Below are 24,716 nucleotides of genomic sequence, written 5' to 3' on the forward strand. Positions count from 1 at the left end.
TTAATATAAAAACCCTAAGGATAATTTATTTTGCGCGAATATTGATTTATGTGCTTGTCCCTCCTGGGCTTCCACACACAGAGTCATGCGCTGCTGTATCCCGCTTTTTTAAACTGCGGAGGACTGCGGCACAGTTTTTGTCCAATCAGTGCCCGAGTTCGCCAAAACCAACCAATGATATCAACGAGTTTCAGCGGAGGCGGGATTTCCTTTTAGTCGTATAAACCAACAGAGGCCTCCTCCCCATGCGGTTTTGACCTGTAGGTGGACGCGTAGCAGACTCCGAAAAGGTAAGAATGCGGTTTTTGTTGTTTTAACTACAGACTAAATAAAACTTTAATAAATGCCCAAAATGTTGCACGTTATGATTTTGAGCTAAAGTCCCAAATAAGCCACTCCGGAATGAATTAGCTCCTTCATTGTTTGTTCAATGATGCTAATGAGATAGCTAGCATTTTGTAGTCTGCCGTTAGCATCAGTTAGCTTCGCCTAGCCTCCGTTGCTCCTCATATTTGTTATATAAGTAAGTGCATAGTCTTTTTATATTCACGCGGATGAGTTCTTTATAAATACTTACTTGTTATCTCTTTGTTTCTGTAGCTTAGCGGCTGAATTTGTGGAGTACTATTGGTCGTATAGCTTGTTAGCTCGCCACGTTAGCATTGGTTATGCAACACAATAGCATTCCGGTGTTGTGTACGGCTCAGAGGCTAACCGGCTCCGATAATCCGACAGTGTTGCTTAAACTCAGATCATATTTAAATGTGATATTGTATGTGTGCGTAAAGGGCAGTTTTTATTGTAGATTTTGTGAATTATGAGTCCCTTCTTTGTTTTCGCTAAAGTAGCAACGTTGTCTCATTCATTGGCCCTCAGTCTTACAGTGGGTTTGTTGGTGCACACATCAATACAAATGCTCATTGAAGCGTTTACGTGAGTCAGACAGTAATAGTCTTTACACGAAACGAAACTCGTCTTTAAATACAAGAGCGGAGATGAACACACCTTTGCACGAACTTGTTATCGAAATGTACTTTAAACGTTTGGTGAAACCTGGCACAGAGGATGGCAACAACAGCTGGGCTCAGTTTACAACAAGGATACTCAACTTACCGGCCCCCTACAGGGTGCCAGGTTGCTCCCCAACCATGTTCTCATTCAAAACAAAAATAAAGTGATTCACACTGAAGTGTGTTTTGTGTTTTTGGTATACATAAGGTTTCAGAGTGCAAAAAAACAGCAGCTAAATGAAGCATGTTTGTCAACAAAAGTGCCGGTGGAGGATCCCCTACACCCCCAACAAAGGTCATAGCTAAGACCCAAATGTCCTGAAATCCTAGAAATGTGCTAAAGTCCTAGAAATGCTTTAAAACCCAGGTTATGTCCCAGGAATCTAAACATCTTAAGACTCGTGAAATGGGCAGACATCTTAGGACATGTCCGAAAAGCCAATAAATATTTTAAAACCAGATAAATGTTAAAATATCCCAGAAATGCCCTAAAAATTCAAGATATGTCAGAAACCCTTAGAAATGTGTTAAAATCCTTGAAGCGCTCTAAAATCCAAAAATGTCATAAAAGCATAGAAATGATGAATTTACAAAATATGGAAAAATCCCAGAAGTATCCTAAAACCAGACAAATGTCTGAAAATCCTAGAACCACCCTACACTCCTAGAAATGCCCTAAATCCCTAGAAATCCAATCCAATCCAAAAAATGTCCTAAAATCCTAGAGACACATATGGGACCCCTGCCCTTCTGTCATTTTGCAAAATTGGCCCCCAAGCAAAGCAGGTTGAGTGTCCCTGTTTACAGCCTCCTGACGAAACACAGCAGTGAGTTCAGCCATGTAAGATAATGAATGAATTGAATGAAATCTACGTTTCTAAACTACTTTTTGCTCTTGTAGACAGATACAATGGCAGAGAACGATGTTGACAACGAGCTGCTCGACTATGAAGAAGATGAGGAGCCTCAGGGAGCCCCCGAAAGCGCCGCGCCTGCAGGCAAGAAGGAAGTGAAGGGTTCCTATGTTTCCATTCACAGCTCTGGCTTCAGAGATTTCCTGCTCAAGCCGGAGCTGCTCCGCGCAATCATCGACTGTGGTTTCGAGCATCCGTCTGAAGGTGAGTGACATTTGGTTTTCTTCTCTGGTCGTTTTAAATATGTTTAGCAGGTCGTCCCAGTGGAGTGTTGTTCAAGTTACATCTATCATTGTATTTGGAAGGTTTTATGTTGCACATCTTACAGGAGCGGTGAATATTTATGTGTCCCATAAATACAAAATGTAATGATACTTGGAGAGCTGCTGCATGTCTGAACACTGTGCATATCTTAATAATAGTAAAATAATACATTTAATTCATAGAGCACTTTTCACAATACTCAAAGATGCTAAACAGATACAAAAACAATGTCAGTTAAAGTCAGTAAAAATATACAGAACAATGACAACCAAATTTGCATAAAATGAAAAAAGAAATGTGCAGAACTTGAAATACTTGTTGTTTTCACAAAAAAGTGAATGCACCGGCTCAAATCTTATTTGTGTGTTTTTAATTCAGTCCAGCATGAATGCATCCCACAAGCTATCCTGGGCATGGACATCCTGTGCCAGGCCAAGTCTGGAATGGGCAAGACGGCCGTGTTCGTGTTGGCCACCCTGCAGCAGATCGAGCCGGTTGACGGACAGGTTCGTACACACGTTTGTTTTATTTTGTATTGTAATGTGTTTTTGTGCTGGTGAACAGGAGTCCTCCCGAAAACCAGTTTTTAACTGAGTCAAACTAGTTTTACCAGCAACACGTCTGATGTTACTTTAAATAACTCTCCTGTATGAATAATTGTAATAAAATGAAATGTTTAACAAGCTTAGTTTGTGTAATGTATAGAGCTGCAACAATTAGTTGATTAGAAAAATGTAGGTAGCATTTTTTTTTTAATTGCTACTAAGCTTTTTGGTATTGTTTCGGTAATTATTAAATAGAATTTTTTAAAAAAAACTCACTTGTAAGTTTTTTTGGTATCGTTTCAATAATTATTTAAAAGCCAACATTTGCTGGATTTATTCCTCTTAAATGTTAAAATTTGATGCTTTTCTATGTCATACATGATACTAAACTGAAAATTGCTGGTTTTTTTACTGTTTCAGTGATGTTGTGAGATGTTAATTAGCAGGAATGTGTCTGAAAGTGGCGCTCTTGCATGATTTAATTTTGGGTTACGGTTTTGTATACTTTTTCGTATATTGCTTCTATGAAGCACTGAATTAAGGTGAAGGAGAACCGTATTTTAAAATTTGTCTTGATGCAAAGATTAGTAGATTAGCAGGAATGTAGCATAAGGTGCAAATGCACTCGTTTTTCACTCATTTTGTCCCTAAAATTAATGAATAATGTAATAAATAATCGTGATCTCAATATTGATCAAAATGACTGTGATTTCCGTGTTGGCCGTAATCGTGCAGCCCCAGTGTGTATTTGTCTGCACTCAGATGATGTCATGATGTTCAGAGGATGAGAAACAATGGTATCAGCAGCAGGATGGTACATGAATGTGTTTTGAGCTCAAGAGACGATGGCGGCAAGAGCAGAGAGTAGAAATCAGAAAGTCTATTATCAAAAAAAATGTCTGAACTGTTTTAAATCTTGAATGAGAAAAAATTCAATCAAAGAAATTTAGGAAACCGCGTCCCCTGATGTGTCGGTAGAGCTTACAGCGTCCTTTTGTCCCGACGGTGTGATTGTCTCAAATGCGTTCCTGTTGTCCGTGGGACGTTGGTGCGTCATTAGTTTCCAGCTCTGCTTTTTAGCGCCTCCAAGAAAAACATCAGCCGTAACCATCTGTGATATTTTATTTAGCAGAAAGCCGAGGGCAGGCAACAAGGAGAAGATCGGCCAGTCTTTGCTCCGTGAACTGGTGCATCTCTATAACAAGAATCTTTTCAAGTCTGCATTTGAAGTTTATATTTAACTTGCTTCTGATAGTTAAATCCTCCATGCATAGATGGTAAAATTGAATAAAACTTGCATTAAATAAAGACCACGTATCCTGTTGCATTGGGAAAGGGTTAAAATGTTTCACTCTTGCTGCTTAAAAGTATCTGTAAGCGTCTGAATCTGTGTTTGTGCTCCTCAGGTGTCCGTATTAGTCATGTGCCACACGCGAGAGCTGGCCTTCCAGATCAGTAAAGAGTACGAGCGTTTCTCCAAGTACATGTCCTCGGTAAAGGCAGCGGTATTTTTTGGTGGCATGGCCATCAAGAAGGACGAGGATGTGCTGAGGAAGAACTGCCCTCACATCGTGGTCGGGACGCCGGGCCGCATCCTCGCTCTCACCCGGAACAAGGCCCTCACCCTGAAGAACGTCAAGCACTTTGTCCTGGACGAGTGCGACAAAATGTTGGAGCAGCTAGGTGAGTTCCTCTGATCACTTTTAGCTGACGCTTCTTCTCAGTTCTCATTGGTTCCTTAATCCCGTGTTCATTTACGTGTTTCTGACCACTCTGTGACAGACATGAGGCATGACGTACAGGAAATCTTCAAGATCACGCCTCATGAGAAGCAGGTCATGATGTTCAGCGCCACACTGAGTAAGGAGATCCGACCGGTCTGCCGCAAATTCATGCAGGACGTAAGTGATCTACGAGGTTCCCTGAACTCAGTTTTAACCATACGCTGCATATAAAGATGGACGACACGCCCCCACTTCCCCCCGCTGTGCTGAAGTAAGGTTAAAATATCCGAGATTCGCGCGCTGCCATCTCACGATGGTGAAGTCATTGCGAGCCGGAGTCTGCACAGTCGCGATATCTGCAGTGGAGGATTTCCGGCCAAAACACCTTCCTGACCAATCGCAAGCAGCTTCATTGAATGCGAGCACACAGATTGGCTATTGTGGCGGAAAAGTACACAAAAGCTTATTAAAACCGAACTTATCATAAAAACAATGCCAAAATATGTCAGATGATTTTATACGCAAAGTGGAAAATAATTTTTTTTTAAAAATGAATAAATAAAAAATAAAAAGGAAAATTCAGTGGGAAGATGAATATAATGATAAATAAAATGGGAAATTAAATAAATATAGTAATTTTTGGCGTTTTCATTAATTTATTGACACATTTACTTATTTATTTTTGATTTTGTCAGTCTCAGTCCTCCATAGAGCTACCTTCAATGACAAAAATCATCTTTGGGAAAAATATATTTGGTGTTTCCCATTCACTAACATGCAGGGGGCGGGCTTTATGACCTTTACTGCAGTCAGTCACCTGGATGCAATCAAGGTTGAAAAGTTACACTTTAGGGGAGCCGTCATGTCCAACTTTATTTAAAGCCTATGGTTTTTACAGTAACAGCTGCTCATGTTTTTAACCGTTTATGATCTCCTCCCATACAGCCAATGGAAGTATTCGTGGACGACGAGACCAAGCTCACACTCCACGGCCTGCAACAGTACTACTGCAAGCTGAAGGACAGCGAGAAGAACCGCAAGCTGTTTGACCTGCTAGATGTGTTAGAGTTCAACCAGGTAAAGTGATGCAGCTTTTCCACAGTGCACACTGTAGCAGTAAGCATGCTGTATTACTCATATTTTTGCGACTTGTTAAGGTATGCTATTTAGGATTGTATGTTTGTGAATACGCTCAACAGACCAAAGGGTTAAAGCTGTTCAGTCAGTCAACCCCACCTGTACTTTTAAAATCAGTCATTCAGGATCTGATACCACCAGCTGGTGTTTTGGGTTGCTGGTCCTCCTGACTGCAGTACCTTTGCTTTGCCTCTAGGTGGTGATCTTTGTCAAGTCTGTGCAGCGCTGCATCGCTCTGGCTCAGCTTCTGGTGGAGCAGAATTTCCCTGCCATCGCCATCCACAGGGGAATGGCTCAGGAGGAGAGGTGAGACTGCGCACACACACACACACACACACACACACACACACACACACCTTCCTCTTACATACCTCCTCTCATAAACATATGCTCCATTGAGCTCTGAATGGTAAGTATGTTTATGGAGCATGAGGCCTCATCAGTTAACTCAACACATCACAGCCTTCAAAGGGGGACAGAGTCCAGTAACGCCTGCAGCAGCTGTGTTGATAATCCCCCCCCCGCCTCGTCTTACTCCGCAGGCTGTCTCGCTATCAGCAATTCAAGGACTTCCAGAGGCGGATCCTGGTCGCCACTAACCTCTTTGGCCGAGGGATGGACATCGAGAGGGTCAATATCGTCTTCAACTACGACATGCCAGAAGATTCTGACACCTATTTGCACAGGGTGAGAACTGCACCTGTTTTTCCCCGAAATGTTTGTACTCTGCAGCGTCCTCGCATTCCTCGGAGCTGGTTTAAAGAAGATTGTTTTGAAGTGGCGTGCCATGAAGTCTGCATTACTTTTGGTGTTTCTACCATAAACTGTAACACTTAAAAAGACGAAAACGGAACCCTCTTATGTCCAAAAGCAGCGTGAGTTTTTGGTCTCAGTACATTTATAAGCACAGTTTGGTCGAGTTACAGTCACAGTTTGATTCGAATACTGTCCCAGTATTTGTGTGACTCCTCCACGGCAGGTTTATTTATGCAGCCTATGATTCACACAGAATCACGGTCATAATGATAATGTACATTAACTTTGGGGTAGAAAACTGCTGCATCACATACGTTTAATCAAACAGTGCTGAGAAAACTGCCATTATTATCCAACAATTATCAGCCGATAATGAGACTTATAATAACATTTTTGGCTGATAAATAGAACTGATATTAAGACTCATAATTTGCTTTGATTTGTCCCGTGTTGCCATGGTTTCGCTCACACACATTATACTGCATGTCAAACTGCTGCTGCTAGATCAGCCCACACGTCATCAGTCAGCAGCAGGCGTTCCCCCTTGTTTCTTTTTTTTAAACTCTTTCCCCGCCATTTATCAGATTTTCCGTCGATCTGTGTTTTCACTGGGGAATGTTCCTCTGTATAGTTCCACTGGAACTCAAAATGAATATCGTTTTCGGCATTATTATCGTACAATTCGAGTTGAGTTAAGAAGATAAGAGGGAAAAAAACTGCTCTCAAAAACAAACTTTAAGAAATTATCGGTTATTGGTTTATCGGCCACGAGAATCTGGAAATTATCGGATTATCTGTATCTGTTGAAATAATCATTATCGTGCATCACTGATTTTAAGTGAAGATGATGATGATTTTGTTCACTCAACTATTGGTGCTCTCACAAAATATTTATCAAAATGAGGGTTTTTTTTAAAATAGTCATCAGTGTAACACTTACGATGTTAAGAAGAACAAAATTTAAGACGGTTTCTAGTCTCATGTCACAAAATCAATATAATATTAATATATTGCCTCATTGTTTGCTGGCTTTAGTTGCTCATTTTGTTAAGTATTACATGTTTGGTTCATCATGTGTTTGTGATTTAACTTTTTGTGTTTAATTTGGATGTTTTTATCTTTTATCTATTATTATTATTATCATTATTATTATTATTATTATTAACTCGCTCTGGTCTTCTCTGAACCCGTCAGGTCGCCCGTGCCGGCAGGTTTGGGACCAAAGGCCTGGCTATAACCTTTGTGTCAGACGAGACCGACGCCAAGACTCTGAACGACGTGCAGGACCGCTTCGAGGTTAACGTGGCGGAGCTGCCAGACGAGATCGACATCTCCTCCTACAGTAAGTCTCTTTATTTCCAAATCAATCTGCCGCTCGATGTCGGTGCAGAAGGCGGCCTGTCGGGAATGATTGTGATTTGCGGTTTAATGGGTTCAAAGCACTTTACTATAAAAGCAACACTTTATCGCCGCTGATTGTTGATGTTGTGTTTGCTGGCTCTTTAATCCGCTGCGATCTTGTCAGCTGAACGTTGCCCCGCAGCTAATCAGCCGGCGTTAGAAACCTTTCGAGTCATCTTGGCAGCTCGAGGCAGCAGTTGTCGCTGCCATGTAACTGCCATCAAATGGAAACTGCTCTTTACATGTTTAACCTGCTGCTGAAACGCCGGTATGCTCAGCTGTTGCTCAACATGCGGCACTCACGTCTGTCCTCCCTCCTGTCCCCCTTTTTCAGTCGAGCAGTCCAGATGAGTCCTCCAGCCGAGCCGAAGTCTCCACTTCACGGATCTCGTGTCTTGTATTTGGACGTAGATGTAATTTCACTGTTTGAAAGCTCTGCTCGTTCCCTGTGTTCACCAAACATTTATTTTTATTGTCATAAAAGGGGGGAAGGGGGTATGGCTGATTTTAATTTGTCTTTTACCGTCTTTTTTTTTTTTTGTGCTTAATGACATTAAAACTTTTTATAAAATGCCATTTTTACTGTCGTGGTCTCTTGTGAGGCTGTTTCTGTCTCTACTCTGTTTGCATTTAATTTCAGCCTCCGGCAGAGCTTCAGGGAATCGTAGAGAAACGTAGTTCTGAGGAACATGTCAGTGATTTTTAGCCCTTTTTTAATGTTCAGACTAGTTTGTATAGGAAGTTTTGTGTCTTTTTGTTTCTCTCCCCACTGCAACAGTCAGTCTTTTAAAAATTCATGTAGTGACGGTTGAAATTTTGGCTCACATGGCAGCTCGTTCTTTGAATTTCAAATTGAATGCCTCCAATAAATGAAGTCTCCAAGTGGAGTCCTGGTGGTGAATTTGCCGATTTGTATACAAATATGTCATTAGTATCATTTTTGAGGTTTAAAAAACTATTTCACACATAACTGCAATCACAAAATGTCAAATTGTATTTCACTGTGTGTGTGGAGAAGCAAATGTATGCATGGCACTGTGTTATTGTTAGCCTTTCACAGCAGCATGACGAATGTTGCAGGGTGTCTGCAGGTCCTGAGAAAGTCTTAAATGTCTTAAATTTTCATAAATATTAGGCCCTAAAAGTCAGTTTAAAATGTTAGTGTGAGGTCTTGATTCCCACATACATTTTATCTAATTTAATTTATCGATCTTAATTTCATTTTGGTAAAAAGAGTCAACTTCTGCGTGAAAAGTCCCCATTTCAAAAGTAAAAATCATTTAATAATTTAATAATTTGATTAAACCTAACATTGAACCCAATACTGTCTTTAATTTCATACCTGCACTTCTCTTTTAATAAAATGTAGATAAACTCAACTCATTTTTTTCATTTTCCACTCACAAATAAATTTCTCAAGGTTATTCATGTATTTTTATATCAATGACGTGAGCAGACCACCTAAAGTGTGCTTAAGAAAAAAAAGTTTCCAAAGTGCTTCCTGTCACATGACGTTGACTTCCTGACCCTCCTCCCTGAGCACATGGTGAAGGCAAACTCCAAAAAAAGGTAACTTTCATATAATAATGATGTTTCTTTTGTTGACATATAGATATCTACTTAATTGTTAAAATCTCTAGAAAAGCCCAAACAGCACAAATATTACTTGGGGTGTGTAGTTTTTCGTGTATGGGCTCATTTGTGCAAGCAGCACATCCTTTGTTAATAACTGAAAACACGGTGGGACTGCTCATATCTGACTCCTTATAAAGGCTACATTGATGCACCGTGGCTCATATTGAACCAAAAATATTCAACTTTTCTTGTTTATTAAGCGAACACGTGTTTAAAGGCTCTCTGCCTGTTAGCTGGTATCAAACAAACAAGAAAAAGGAGATGTAGCCAAGCACATAAAACTGCAGTAATACTCACATTACTAACTGCTTTGGTTCTGTCTTTCGGTAACAACAGTTTTGGAAATCTTAATAACCGACATTAGTGTAGAAAAGAGATCTGAATTTGATCAATTGTCTTAAATTAGGTCAAAATTATCTTTAAAAGGCCCTTAAAAGCATTACATTTTTGTGACTGCTACCTGTAGACGCCTTTACTATGTTTTAACCCAAAGCACACCTACAGCCTCAGAGCCGCGAGCATGGCTGTAAAATATCTTTCAGAGAATTAACTGAAACTTAAATAATTTCATCTACACAATAAGTATCACTTTTGTAATCATTCGACGCCGAGTGTAGGAGTGAAAATGTCTTTATTAAAAATGCAAAAATGATGAACTCTTTCCAACTCTTTAAATCCAACCAGTTTCCAGCAGAAGCAGTTGTGAGGAACGTGTGATCACATCTTTATTTTTTTTAATATGTAATCTTTACAGGCATGACTTTATTATTACTGATGGTATTAATGTACACTAGTAGAAATACAATCATCATGCTTTCAAAACTTGGCACTTAATGCTCATAAAGGATCTGAACGCTGCTCTGTTCAGTGCTAAACTAAACATGGACTACGTCAGTATAACTGGGTAAACGGATTGGCCCTTATACAGCAGATAGATCTACAAAGAAAGGTAACAATGCATCTGTACATAGCTGCTCTATAGTGTCCAACAAAACTACACATACAGTACCAAAACCACAGCATCTACAAAAAGAAAATAGCAATGAAAGACACTTTTTCTTTGTAATCACTGTTAAAGTTTCTCAGACTTCAAATCTCTTTACTAACAAAGTCTACAGTAGCCAGGAGATGGCAAAAAGGCAATTATCTTCCAGTTTCACATGAAAATGAAAACAAAGCCACTATTTTATGGCTAGAGCTGCAACGATGTGTTGATTAATCCATTCGACAAAAATAACTTGATCATCGATTTATCGTCAAAGTAATTTTTAATTTTTTAATTTCATGCAAAAAATTCTTTCTTGTGTTTCTCTTCTTGATATCGTATTAAACTAACTATATTTGGGTTTTGGACTGACGAAACGAGACCTTTAAAGCTGTCAACTTGGACTTCAGGAAACTACGATGGACATTTTTCACTTTTTACATTTAAAAGACCAGGGATAAATAACCGGACGCCAGGGGCCAGTCACAGCAGCTCCACGTGTCTCTGTGATTTTGGGACATTCAAGGGTTTTAGGACTTTTCTAGGATTTTCTAGAAGGATTTTAGAACGTTTCTAGCGTTTTAGGTCTTTTCTTCGATTTTAGGACATTTCTAGGATTTTAGGATGTTTATTGGATTTCAGGATATTTCTAGGACTGAAGATGATTTCTCAAATTGTAAGACATTTCTAGGATTTTCAAACATTTCTCGGATTTTAGGACATTTCTACGATTTTAGCATATTTCTAGAATTTCATAACTTTTCTAGGATTTTAGGACAGTGGGGCTTGTTTGGACCTTTGTCAGGGGGTACGGGGGATCCTCCGCTGGCACTTTTTTTAATAAACAAGCTCTGTTTTAATGCTGTTTTATGCACTCTGGCACTGTATGTATACTAAAAGTACAAAAACAATTGTGTGTGTGATCAGTGTGAATCACTTTATTTTTATTTTGAATTAGAAAATGTCTATCGGGGCCAGATTTTGGGCAGTTGAGTATCACTGTAAAAGACCGAATGATTCATCGATCAAGTAATTGGCAAATTATTCGATACTGAAAACAATGTAAGCTGCAGCCCCGCTTTATGGCACAAGAGAAAACATCTTTGAAATGATAAAATGGTGCTTCAGATAATCCAGAATCACCCATTTAAAATGTGTAAATACAAAAATCAGTTTGAAACGACCTTTCAGTCCCTCCGTATTACATTTGCGTGAGAAAAAAGGTCATGAATCAAGGCTGTCTTAAGGTGCGTGAACTTGAACCCAAGTCCCAGTCAGGTGAGATGTTCGGGTTCTTCAGTCATAGAAAATGATTTTGGCCACAACAGTTAGAGAATAACACAGAAGTCCTTCAACATGTCCTTTGGCCCCGTCCTCTGCGGGGCCGTAAAGCTCCTCTCCGCCCCTGACACTGACGTCAACTGACAACACAGCCTTCTTTTTTCAGAAACAGACCCCACTTAAACACGAGAGCATGAGTTATTGTTTGCGAGCCTGCGTGCTGCTCGATTACAGGCCCGATTTGGGCACCAGAGCGGTTCCACCCGCCAGTCACAAATTACATGTTTACCCCGGTACACGCAGTTTTCAATTTTTATTTTTACAGCAAAACCAGAGAGTGGCTGATTTTCTCTCGCCGCCCCTCCGAGTCAGGATTGTAATTTGCGCCGAATTAGGCGGTCGACGTCTCGGCGCCAGAATCCCAGGCTTGTTCTTCTGGTGCTTGCTAAATGTCTCAGTCCCATGTGGAGGCGAGGCAGGGGATGAGTCCAGCTGTGTAAACAACCTTTGACATATTCCCCCGCTAATGCGCACAAAGCCTCGACCCGTCAGGTTCAACTCTGTCTTTTTCTCCTGTAGCCTTCATCATCCATCATTAGATATGGCGCTCTGACCGCCGTGACCTCCGGGGTCGAGCCCCGGATCTGTGGGAGTCCTCCTCTCCCTCTCGTGGCTGACAGCTCTCAGCTGTTTTGTCCCCGTTCAGCCGCGCCGGCGCTCCAAACATAGCAGCGCCGCCTTCCCTGGTGGCAGGCCGCTGTGTCATCACGTCTGTCTCAGCAATAAATACCAGTGAATAAATACCATAAAAAGACACGAGCCACGCTCCTGGGAGAACATCTGAGATGCTCCTCCATCCTCTGAGCATCCCAGTCTTTGCTGTCAAGTCTCTCCATGAGTTTTTGGTTTATCGGTACGAATTATTGAAGTGCACCGGCGGGTTTCATATTTGGCTCCAAAGAAACATCCAACCAGCTTTCTTTTGGCGTCAGTAACTGCGATGCGACACCATCGACGAAAAGACACAAACCATTATCGCTTCGGCGTCCCCCAAAAAAGTCTCAGAGTTCAAAGGACATTTGGCGGCAACGTGGCGGTATCCATAAAGATTTCGGCGCAGTCTGTAGAAGTCTGGTCACGCCAGAACGACTTCTTATCTACACTAAAGCAGGGGCTCGCTCTTTCCAAGCTAAATTGCGTCCGTTTGATTCACGCTTTTTTCCCCGTTCTTCCCCAAATAATCTTTCAGAAAAGACACACTCGCTTGCGTCTACTCAAAGATACACTAAGGACAGCTACTCTATATCAGGGATCACTATGGGGGAGTTAATGTCTTTTTTTTTTGGTGTGGGAATGTCGGTCAGGAGGGGGCGGTACCACTAGTCGATGAACTTGTGCGTGTCTCCGTAGAGCCACCGCTGAGGCGGCATGGCAGCCTCGTTGAGGTGGTTGCACTCATCGCTGCACTTGCAGGACTGGATGAACATCACGGACCTGTTGAAGCGTTCGCCATCAGGGCAGGCGAAGGTCACGCTGGCGGTGCGTGTGCGACGGGGTGAGCAGCAGCGGCCGTCCCTGCACACGCCGCAGTAATTTGGCCTGTAGAGGCGAGTGCTCCTGCAGCCGGCGTAGGACAGGCGGTGTGGTTCAGGCGCCTTGTGGGTACGAGAGCACTTCCTTCCTTTCTGTGGACGTAGAGAGAGGAGAGAGTGAAAGACAAAACACTTTAAAAACTTTAGAAGAAACCAGTGAAGAAATGACCCCCCAAAAAAGAGAGATTAACGAACGGGAAAAGTGGCAAAAACAAACACTTACAGTGAAAGTAAAGTGACGTTTCAAACATGCGCTGAGTGGTTACATTGCAGCTTGGCCATTGTTCTCGCTCAATAGAGCGGTGGAGGGATGACGTATTTTTGTAGGCCAACCAGGAAGTTAGCATCGCACTGGTTCCCTCGACAAAAACCTTACGGGATTTTTGAATGGGATTTTCGGTCATCGTTTATGAGTTTATGAGACTTACATGTTTTGTTCAGCATGATAATATTTACAGATGAACACAATTTTGGGTGTTTTGAAGCGTAAATGAAATCGCCAGAAGCAAAAGCTATTGTTAGGCTATACACGAACTACATCACAGTCGCACGACAGCATCACCTCTACAAACACTGTTAAAGCACGTTAAAACACGATTGAAAATATCATAAACAGATAAATCGACAAGTTCGAGTGTGACTCTGCAAAGCTGTAAAGCTGCTTTAAGACGAGGGAACCGGACACGCTAAAAGGCTAACGGACTTTCGTGTTTTAGGACTCTTTACTTCACAACTGTATACTTGACCAATTCAACTGTTCTCATGAGTCACTTAGACACAAAAACGTGAATATATGGTCCAGGCCGAAAAATACCCTTTAGCTCTGGATTGTTTAAATTTATTTGACATGCAAAAATCCACACGGCAACTCTTCGGCATGGTAGAAAATGCTTTTTCTTTCGCTCTCGATGTAAAAGGATGTTTTGTGTGCGTCAGGTTCATGTGAATGATTCATGCTCTGGGGAGTACGAATGTATTTACAAAACTTTCAGGCAACTCTTTCCAGATAGAGCTTTATAGGATCACATTTAAAAGCTGCCACACCGCACCGCGAAATAAAAAAACTCCCCACTTAAGCCCTGAGATATGAAAAACAAAGTTAAAGCAGTTAAGTACAGAGACGGAGAAAAACAAACTAAAGGTCAGAGCAACGGCTGAGAGGCAGAGAGAGGAGCATACCAGCGATAGTTACGGATTGACACTGACACACATTAACACCCACAGCAGCTCTGCAAACACTGGGAGAGCGCGGCGAAACAGGTGCATAACAACCCATCAGCCTCACGAGTGGCTCACGGCGAGAGGCTCAGCGTTTCTGAGGGCGTCGCTGCGTACGAAATGTGAGAGAGCAACAGAGTGGGCGAATCGAGTGCTGTTTAAATCACACAGCAGAGAGCCGCTGAGTGCAGCTGACAGCCGCAGAGGTCAGAGGTCAGCGTGGGAGAGAGATGCAAACCTCCACTCTGTCACGTCTCTGAAAAGTTCTGCGATTTATGTAAAAAAACACATTTCACTGTGTGTTATTTATAAAAATAGAGCTGGTGTGATTTTCAGTAACCTAAAATGAATTCTTCTTTTCTAAAAAGATCACAGAAAAGGATGCTATAGTATAACAATTGGGGGATTTGCGCAAAACTTGAGCGATATTTTCAAAATAAAATGCAATTGTGAGATGACTGTTTCCATTTAGTGATGCTGCGTGACCTCTCCTCTGATAACATCCCAGTAACCATGGTGATGGATGTTCAAAACATTAGCAGCTTTATTTCTATTGCAGTCATCACGCTAGCCGTCATTATTTCCAATCCAAGGCCACGTAGGCGCGTTATGGAGCCATGATGGAAAGGCGAGCCCCTTATATGTGGGAGCGGCCACGTATGAGGGATTTCTGGGAGATGATAGTCCACAATTTCACAGAGGAAATGTGAATTCAAAACTTTCTGATGATCTGCCTTAACTTTCTCAGAGTTATGTGTTGCAATAACAGATCTTGTAGCTCCTGCTGCATCATGGGAGCCAGTTGCTACTGACAAGCACAAAGACATAGCATCATGTGACCTAGAAAAGCCAAAAAAGTGTCTCCATTGCAGTTTTGCAACTATGATTTTTTCAAATTGCCTGATATTGCACCTCATGCAAGCATTAAAACGTTTTTGTGATAAATGTGTTATTTAAAAATTGACTTGTCTCCATTAGGCGTTTTTTTATATTCGGAATTTCAGTTTGTTTGAAGGTTAATGGAAACGCACCTATTGAGCTTTAGAGGTGATCGTAGACAAAGCTTATGACCTTCAGACTGAGCCAGGCTGCTTTCCCGTTTGCAGTTTTTGTGCAAAGGTAAGCAAACTCAAACTCTGCACCGTAAAGTGAGTTTTTCACAAACTTTCTAACTGACTGTTTTATTATTTTCATTTACAGCGGGACGACCATGAAGTGAGCACGAGGCTGCAGATAGGACGCATGGTCTAAATCTGCTCCGCTGTCGTCCTGCTGAGGACATTTTCCTCGCAGCAACAGAACCATGAATAGACCGAACGGACCAGAACGGGCTCCAGGATCCAGGGTGAGTGAGTCTGTACCCACGCCACGATATTAATACCAAAATGTGACCCCTGGAGAGCAACCGTTTCCTGAATCTATTTAGCACGGTGGCTGCTCCGCGTGTTTGTGGTCCATTAGAGGAAGAACTGCAATCTCTACCTTTAATGCCCCTTTAAATTAGCTCTGGTTCTTTAACCGGTTCTATTTAGGATTCTTGGAACCGTAGTGCTATCTGAACCAGCCAGTTTTGCACAGAACCGTCATAGTCGAGCGTATCACAATAAAGAATGGAGGTAAACAGTAGTTGCAAAATCGTGTTTCGCATTTTAAGCTTTGAAAATCTTAGCAGATCGGTTTGATTTATTTTGAAAACACAACAAAAAAAGGCAATGAGCAACTAATCAAGAAATGTTCTGCAAATTGCAAGAAACCAGTAAAAGGAAAAATGACCTGAAAAAGAAATAAGAAAGAGAAAATTATTTGAAAATTTTAACAAAAGGAAAAAAATTAATGAAAACAGTATTTATAATTCTTATAATTATGTATTTAAAATTATGTTCTAGATTAAAAAAAAAAATGTTTTAGTGTTTCTTAGCGGTCAGGTCAGTTCCTTGTTTGTTCTTTTATTTTTATTCTTTCCTTCTGCAGATTTTTAGGTAATTTCTTGGCAATATTTTGGGTCATCTTCTGTAAAATGACTCCTTATGTTCTTGAAAGGAATCAGGTTAATTTTCTCAGATTTCAAAGGCTCAAACCCAAAATTTAACAAACTGAAATTGTAAATGTAATATGTTTTTTTTTGTTTTGTTGAGTCTGTGTTTTTGTTGGTATTGTACCGTTCTGTGCGATACACTGCTGGACTCGTCAGCCTCTGAGGATTATTTTGAGGGCTCGTTTGTGCGGACAGTGTGAAGTAAAGAATATTTGGACAGTTTTGCGACCGTGAGCGAACTTTTACGAAGTTCAGAGTTATGTGAATGCCGTGTGGTTTAGTGGCTAAAGGGCCGTCTACACCAAGGACAATAATTATAAAGATAAAAGAGAAAGTTTAAAAAATGGTCCAAACTCAACTACGACGGAAGTGCAGAACGATATCGTTTGGATCATTCTTGGGCCACAAAATGTTTTTATGTTTACAGAACGCCATCGTTCATCAGTGTGGATGCTCACATCGTTATTGTTGTGGTTATAGTTACAGTGCTAGATTTGACCTCTTGTTGAGGTCCTTGTCCTCCATGTCCTCGTGTGTTTAATTACGACCCCTCTGTAGTGTGTCAGTACTTAAAAGCACCTGAACATATTTCCTCACCTTGACCGGGACAGACATGGAGCTACAGGGCCGAATGTTGCACAGACGCGTCTCCTTGATCAGCTTACACCGGGCGTTGTCATTGGTAACACGGGAGGAGACGCCCATCCCGCAGCTCCGGGAACACTGCGACCAGGAAGTAGTCTGAACCACGCACTGATCTCCCACCTGCCTCCAGGCTGAGAGATGAGACAGAGGACATGTGAGAGGACAATGTGACGTTCGGAGAGTCAGAGACAGAGAAGCAAGATCAGCAAAAGCGGAGCCGCGGGGGGGCGAAGGGCCGGTGGGAGAGCGAGGGAGACGCAGAGGTCCAGAGATGCAAAGCACACTGGTCTCATTCAGTGAACAGGCAACAGTGACGCACAGAGGAGGTGATTACAGAGAGGGGAAAGCTGGGTGACAGAGGTATGTGCTGTGTGAGAGCACCTCTGGTGTGCAAGGAGCCAGTGGAAAACAAGCCTCACACAAACGCTGACACACAGATGCGGAGGAAACGGCCCACAGTGAGGCCGTCTGTGCGTCAGGGGGCTAAAATGACTAAAACATAAACATGATGCTTTACTGCGTAGAGGAAACAGGCGGCACTCTGAGGCGACACGGCGGCTCCTTTGCTTACCCGCCAGGTGCTTGTTTCCACGTGGCTTGTCCCACTTGCGCCCCACGTCCACCAGCTCGTTGCCCAGGGCGTCCTTCTCCTTTTTGGGTTTGTAGGGGTACAGCTTCCGGTAAGGTTTCGGGTAAGGCTTCGGGAAGGGGTACGCCGGGTAGGGGATGAAGGGGTAAGGCGGGTAAGCTGGAGGCTGGGGTCGACGGTGCAGCGGGGGCACTACGGTGGAGCTCTTGTGGCAGTCGATGCTGAGGCAGCACTGGCCGGGTATTTTGACCAGCTGCGGAGCGGGACAGGAAGGGGACGCCAGGGGCACATGGCTGGGGCAGAGGGGGACGCAGCCCACCGCCCCGTCGATGCAGGTGCACTGGTGTTTGCAACCAGCGCGGAAATTCTCGCCGTTTTGATAAATCCGCCCGTTGTATTCACAGGAGCGGCCCTCCGCCTTGGCTGCGAGAGAGGGAGTAGACAGATTGGTCAAAATACTTTGAAACACATCAGCAAATAAGCAAACGAGAAACATAAAATAATTCGATTTTAACTCTTTCAAACCTGGATCAACATCAGTTTTCTTGTGCTGCGTTCAGGTGCCATTCACAACCTATGTGACCCCAAAAACATGGGGTAAAGGCAACTTGGTAAGAAGTGTCCCTCAAATTCCAAGAAATTAGTAAATTGTGACAAGAAAGTTACTTAAAATTATTTCTAAAAAAAAAAAAAGAGGGTTATTAGAAAATTACCCAAAAAAAGGAAAAAACGCGCATAAATCTATATTTATAATTATGATAATTGCATATTTTAAATTATTATAAAATAAACACATACACTTTATATTTTTCAGCATTTTAGGTTGTTTTCTTGTTTATTTTTGTTTGTGTTTTTAACATTTATTCATTTATTTATTCTGCTTTTTTTCCAAGTAATTTCCTTAAAACTTTTTTTTACTAATTTCTTGCTAAGTTTCTTGTTGCCTCTTGCCCATGTTTCTAAGTGCAATAACTCAGGTTTCAAAGGGTTAACAGCCAAAAAATGTCTTTACTTTTTTTTTTTAGTTGACAAATTCAGATCCAAAAATTACAAATTTCATAATTTCAAAAACTTGATTCAAGTTGATTAAATTTAGTCGGTCAAATTTAGATCTAAAATTTCAAGTAGAACATTTTCAAATTGATCAGTCAAATCTGGTCAAAACTTTCAGGCACATAAATATTTGGGAATTTTAACAACCACTCAGTACTAAAATTTGTAATTAAAACATCAAAAATCTTCGCATTAAAATATTTTACTTTGAAAACTATGTACCTGTATATATTTGTTCTGAGTCTACCTCTTTGAAATTACATTGTGAAATTTCTTGATTTTAAATTTCAAAAACTGAAATTAAAATATTTTTGTGTGAGTGTGTGCGTACACAAATCGATGTCTTAAAATCCATAGTTTCATAATGTAAAAAAAAAATTTTAATTCAGGTTTCTCAAATTCAGATCTAAGAATTTAAGTAGAAAATTTTGAAATAGAGCTTAAGTCAAATCCGATTGGTCTAAACATGCAGGGTCAATCTATAGAGGCAAATAAGAGACGTAACTATTTGAATTTTTACACCTACTGAATATATTTGTTCTGAATTCAATTCTTTGGATTCAGCTGTGGTCAATTTTAAAAAGCTGCTTGAATTTTGTTTTTTCAAATTATTATTTTTTTTATCTGAATTTGACCAGTTTTATTTGAGCAATAAAATAAATTCTTTTCTTTTTTTTTTAATTTTGAAACTTGAATTTTTGGATCTGAATTTTTGAATTTTGAAAAAATGTGTTCAATTTCAGATTTTGAATTTGCAAGTCAAGAAATGTTTTAATTTAATTAGTAACATATACATTCAGCGGATGTTACTTTTGTCTCGTATTTGCTTCCGTACATAGCAGATATTCTGGATGCAAATAAAACTTTAACGCTGGTGAAAAGTGAAAACATAACAAACATCTTTTAATATGAGCCGAGATCAGAGGAGAGAGCGAGAGACACATTATCTGCAGATTCATGAAGTGAGCTCTATTCTTAGACCAGACAGGAATTTTGACTTGTTTACAATGTCCGTCCACTTCGCTTTCTGAGTGGGACTCCCCATGCAACACCCCGGATACCCCCCTTTATTTAGAAACACCCCCAAATAAACACGCATATAAAAATACCACTGTGCGTGCGTGTGTTTCATGAGGCTGTTTGTGTACACACTGAACTACTTATATAAATCCCAAAGTTGGCCACGTTTCACTCGCAGCTCATGAAGGTGCTCTGTTTTTGAGACGTGGCACGGGCTTCAAACCCGAAGCCCCTATCAAAGAGAGACTCCAGCCGCTCGGCTCGGAAGCCAGATTCCCCACCCTGAAGTTACACATCCCCTCACTCAACCCTGCGCTAAACCCCAAACTCTGTCAACCCAAAAACTCCCCCCCTGCACCTCCCCCCCTGCTCTCTGTGGTACGTACCCCTGCAGATGCCATGGGTACGGCCCACATCGTTGCCGTAGTTGCACTCCAGGCCTTTATGGTGGTCACAGGGTCGTCCTTCGTGGCAATCCTGGTTGAGCTGAGCGGCGCACACCTTGCAGCAGCCGCAGCCGTCAGGCACCGAGCTGACCCCCGGGGGACAGGAGGGGGGCCCCGCCGGGCACTCGCACACTACCGGGCAGCCAGCTGTCACCTACAGGAGAGGGCACACTGTTAGCTTCTCTGAATATTTGCACTTTTATTTCTTTATATTTATTTTATTTCTGTTTTTTAATTTAATTTGATTTATTTTACCTATTTTATTTCCTTTTATTCTGTTTTATTTTTTAATTTTTTTTGTTTTTTATTTTACCTACCAATTTATTTTATTTGTTTTTTTTTTGTTTTTACTGCTATTTGTTTTTGTTATTTTATATTGACATTTTGCGTCCTTCATCTTGCATTATTTGTCGTCTTGTTTTCATTTTATCTTAACTCACTAACTCGACTAACACAAAACCATGCAGCCTCCTACAGGAGGAGACACAGTGTTAGTTATCCTGAATATTGGGGCTTTTATGATCATTTTTCTATTAGTTCTATTTTCTATTTATATTTATTTTTATTTATTTCACCTATTTTGTTTCTTTTTGATTTATTTTATCTCCTTTTATTTGTGGGGTTTAATGCTTTTGTTGTTTTTGGTCTATTTGTTTGAATTATTTTATATTGACATTTTGTTTCCTCTTGTTGCATTATTTGGCCTTCTTATTTTTTTTTTTCTACTTTTATTTATTTGACATGAAGAAGAGATGGTCACGATAACTTCACATGCGTAACATAGTTTTGGTATTTTCATGTTCATCCTCAACACTCCTAAGTACATATTCAAAGGTAATATTACTTCCCAGAAGGTACTTATTGATTTGGAATATAACTCCCACTTTGCCACTTAAAAAAAAGAGCACAAAAAATATATATAATTATGACAAAACCGTAATTAAAAAAGAACAAAAAAGAAAAAAAAGATCAATAAACACAAGCAACAAAAATAAATAAATAAAAAGAAAGGGAAAAAAGTCAAACTTTTATGCTAACTCTCATCTCGCTTGTGTTTAGAAGGTATGTTTCTGTTTTGCCTTCTTAGTATCCCATTTCTGCTTTTGCTTTGTCTGTTAAAGCACTTGTAGACTGTTTTTAACCCTTCGAAATCTGAGCAAATATTCCTGATTTCATTCAAAAACAAAGGCAGCAAGTCAATGAGCTTCTTAAGAAGAAATTACCCAGAAATTAGCAAGAAATTTGTAAAAAATACAAAGAAAAATGGTAATTAATGTAGAAATAGTTGAGATAAATATAGTTCTCTGTAAAATTTTTCCCTTGCTTGTAAAAAATAGTATTTCTTGAAAATTACAAGACATTTCTCACCAAGTTGCTCATTGCCTTTGTTTCCCCATGATTTTGAAAAAAAATCAAATTAAACCAATTTGCTCAAGGGTAAAAGGTGCTATATAAATATTACTATTATTATTATTATTACGACTACTACTTTCCTACAGTGCATTTAAGGTGGAGCCACGCTGGAGACCGAGCAGGACAATAGTCTGACTCATGTTACACAGATCACAGAAATTCCTCAAAGTGTGTGAGGCTTAAACATTCGCTGAATGCCCAGCACTGTCCCAAAGCCCCTCAGGGATATCTGTAACCCTCTGTCGCCTTCCGCTTGGCATTCGCCGGGCCAGGCGGGATGAAAGGTGCGTTCTCTGACCCAAAATCCGCCCCCACCTTCCTGCTCCGACATCTTTTGTTTCCCACCCCCTCTTTGCCATCCACACACACACACACACACACACACACACACACACACACACACACACACACACACACACACACACACACACACACACACACACCAGAGTCGCTCCAACAGCTCCCAGCAGAGATCACAGAGAGCTGTCCACAGTCAGATCACCTGAAGATCCCTTCCTGACTCTGACGCTGTCTAAACCCAGACCAGGTCCCCGTGTGCCCACCTTTGTGAAGGATATGACATTACACAATAGCTTTCCATTTTTAGCATCATCTTTGGACTACAACCTGATTCCTTAACCATAAGTCAGATAATATTTATAGTGGGCGGTGAGTTCATGTTATTTTTATCTCATATAATATTACAGTAGTGTAATTTTGGATCTACAGTACAGAACGATAGACGCTTATGTGCATTTATTTTGATAAAAGTGTGAATTGGTGACATTTTTAGCAGGTTAAAAAAAGGCTTTTAACACACAGACAATTAGTTCCTGTCAGTTTATTTAGATTTAAACGTCTAAACTGTAAATATGGAGTTAGAAACAGGCAGTTGTGGACTGATTCAGTCGTTCCTAACTGGTCCAGTCACAGAGATTAATCTTTAGTTCAAAGTCCAAATACTATAAATAATCATATATTCAATTTTATTTCACAAAATGTAAACAATGTTTGGGCTTAGAACAAAAATTAATAAAACATTTTGCAAGAATAAACAGAAATGGCACAAAAAAATGCGCTGTAAATTTCAAAATAAATGTTCACGAGTAACTTGCGGTCCATTCAGAATGGACCCATGACCCACTTTTGGACTGTGACCCACCAGTTGGGAACCACTGCTCTAATTCACAATGTTTCACATGGAAAAATTTTACTTTTTTACTCCACTTAGTTTAACTACATTTTTATGTACATAAACACAGGGACAAGGTTTTGTTTCAACATTGTAGAGGCGACATATATGGACCAGTGGGTGTCGGGGTCCGCCACCAGATAATTTTGAGCATCTAACATTTAATTTCCTGCATTCTGGTAAATTTTAATGCACCAATTTGTGTGTTTGTGCATCAATTTATGATGTAAAAGTCTTTAATTTTTCACAAAACAATCATAAAACTTCTGCTACTTTAATGTTTTTTTAGGGTGGATGAATTTACAAGTTCTAAATATTGAAGGGGATGTGTCCCCCAGAACACCCCCCAAAAATCCACGCCCATGTACAAACATAAGAAGATCTTATAAGACAATGCATTATTATACAGTTTAAACCACCTAGCTATATAATAATAATAATAAACTTTATTTAAGTGCTTTCCAAAACAAAGTTACTGGTGGTTAACAAGGTTGATCCCAGATTTAAAACTGCATGATTTAAGCAAATAAATCATGTAGTTTCATAGCAACCCCAACAGTAAAATAAATATCATCAATGCAGCAGATCAGCAAAGTTGGCAGCTAAGTTTGCACTGAGGTATAAAAAAAAAAACAAAATTAGAATTATACAAAATAAAAAAGAGTAAAATCCCTAGTGACAGTATAAGATGATTAAAAAATAATAAAATGTTTAAAATGATCAGTTTTCTAAAATTTCTAAACAGATTAGTTTTAAGAAGTGATTTAAAAGATGTATAAACTTAGTATATTTAAAATTAGCTTGACTTGAGCAACAACAGTAAAATGCTAATTACACATGTCTACGTTATTAATAATAATGAAATAGTGTTATTTACATTAATATAACACTTTGAATTCACCGAGTACGTTTTGAAATTATAATTTGCATACTTTTACATATAATAGAGATTTTTTATTGCAGTATGTTTTCTGAATTCTCGTTTTGCTGAGGACCCCTTGAAGCATCCCCCAAGGACCTCAGGTGGTCCCCTGAACCCCAGTTTGGAAACCTGCAGATATTACCGCAGATTCACCAAATGTTGGAGTCAAACTTTGATCCGTGACAGGAGAATTTTAGTGTATAACAGGTACAGTTTTTGATCAGTTGTGTGCAGCTGAATGGTGGATTTAATTTAATTATTTTGACATGCACCACTGCACAGCTCAACCACAGGACCGCAGCAGCAGCAGCTCAAATCCGCTTCTGGAGCTGCAGAGAGCAGGCACGTGAGGGTTTATTCCTCACATGAAGTAAAATAAATAAATAAAAATAAACTTCATGCACTCACCAAGCCGACTGTCACCACTTGCAAGACAGCAAATAATAGCAGTATCCCCATGCTGTCAGCTGATTCACATAGAGGAAAAAGAGGAAAAATATTGATATCACAGAAAATAAATCCTCCACCGGCTCTGAAACAAAAGCTTTTGTCCACAAAAGATTAAATCCGACACGCGCGATGCTCCTCAAATCTCTCCCATCACTTGTACATTTTCACCGATCAAAGTTTGACTCGTTTTTATATCTGCCCCGTGCTTTTTATGGAGGCCACGCCCACCCCAGACCTCCTTTGGCCAATCAGGAGGCAGGCGAGCGCCCAAGGTATCCCGGGGGGCGGGGCTTGGAGCTCCAACACGGAGAGCTGAGGTTTGGGGAGGGGGCGTGGCCGAGCATGAATGCAGTCATTCATAAAAATTCAGAATTACTACATTCCAAAGAGGACCTGGCTTCTGGGTGTTTATTTATTTATGTTTGAGCGAAAATAATATTTTCGATGCTTTAAAGTTCTTTTCACACGCACAGCTCTGTCCGGCTGCTG

At 40.4% G+C, this 24,716-nt stretch overlaps 2 protein-coding genes across 2 annotated transcripts; one reads left to right on the top strand and one right to left on the bottom strand.

Annotated features, from left to right (window-relative positions):
• Positions 1 to 134: 134 nt before the first annotated feature.
• On the top strand, positions 135 to 8,638 carry ddx39ab (DEAD (Asp-Glu-Ala-Asp) box polypeptide 39Ab). The gene is made up of 10 exons (XM_042505731.2): positions 135 to 290; positions 1,912 to 2,128; positions 2,567 to 2,694; positions 4,140 to 4,416; positions 4,516 to 4,634; positions 5,403 to 5,534; positions 5,791 to 5,900; positions 6,137 to 6,281; positions 7,545 to 7,692; positions 8,086 to 8,638. Exons 2-10 carry the CDS (start codon positions 1,921 to 1,923, stop codon positions 8,100 to 8,102), a joined length of 1,284 nt encoding a protein of 427 aa, XP_042361665.1. The 5' UTR covers positions 135 to 290; positions 1,912 to 1,920; the 3' UTR covers positions 8,103 to 8,638.
• A 1,362-nt stretch (positions 8,639 to 10,000) lies between these two features.
• LOC121956690 (CCN family member 1) lies at positions 10,001 to 24,394 on the bottom strand. Its single transcript, XM_042505049.2, has 5 exons — positions 24,186 to 24,394; positions 20,191 to 20,404; positions 17,714 to 18,154; positions 17,095 to 17,273; positions 10,001 to 13,337 (listed from the first exon to the last, which is right to left on the bottom strand). Exons 1-5 carry the CDS (start codon positions 24,234 to 24,236, stop codon positions 13,032 to 13,034), a joined length of 1,191 nt encoding a protein of 396 aa, XP_042360983.1. The 5' UTR covers positions 24,237 to 24,394; the 3' UTR covers positions 10,001 to 13,031.
• Between the last annotated feature and the right edge of the window lie 322 nt (positions 24,395 to 24,716).

This window comes from Plectropomus leopardus, chromosome 18 (assembly GCF_026936395.1).
Source record: "Plectropomus leopardus strain MGB_pleo_1.0 chromosome 18, ASM2693639v1, whole genome shotgun sequence".
Taxonomy (NCBI): domain Eukaryota; kingdom Metazoa; phylum Chordata; class Actinopteri; order Perciformes; family Serranidae; genus Plectropomus; species Plectropomus leopardus.

Excerpts from the sequence above, each read along its gene's own strand:
- LOC121956690 (XM_042505049.2), bottom strand. The coding sequence starts at position 24,236 with ATGGGGATACTGCTATTATTTGCTGTCTTGCAAGTGGTGACAGTCGGC. Across the intron at positions 18,155-20,190 it reads TACCCATGGCATCTGCAGGG|CCAAGGCGGAGGGCCGCTCC; the intron begins GTACGTACCACA and ends CCTCTCTCGCAG. Across the intron at positions 13,338-17,094 it reads CCATGTCTGTCCCGGTCAAG|AAAGGAAGGAAGTGCTCTCG; the intron begins GTGAGGAAATAT and ends CTACGTCCACAG.
- ddx39ab (XM_042505731.2), top strand. The coding sequence starts at position 1,921 with ATGGCAGAGAACGATGTTGACAACGAGCTGCTCGACTATGAAGAAGAT. Across the intron at positions 4,417-4,515 it reads CAAAATGTTGGAGCAGCTAG|ACATGAGGCATGACGTACAG; the intron begins GTGAGTTCCTCT and ends ACTCTGTGACAG. Across the intron at positions 5,901-6,136 it reads GGAATGGCTCAGGAGGAGAG|GCTGTCTCGCTATCAGCAAT; the intron begins GTGAGACTGCGC and ends CTTACTCCGCAG.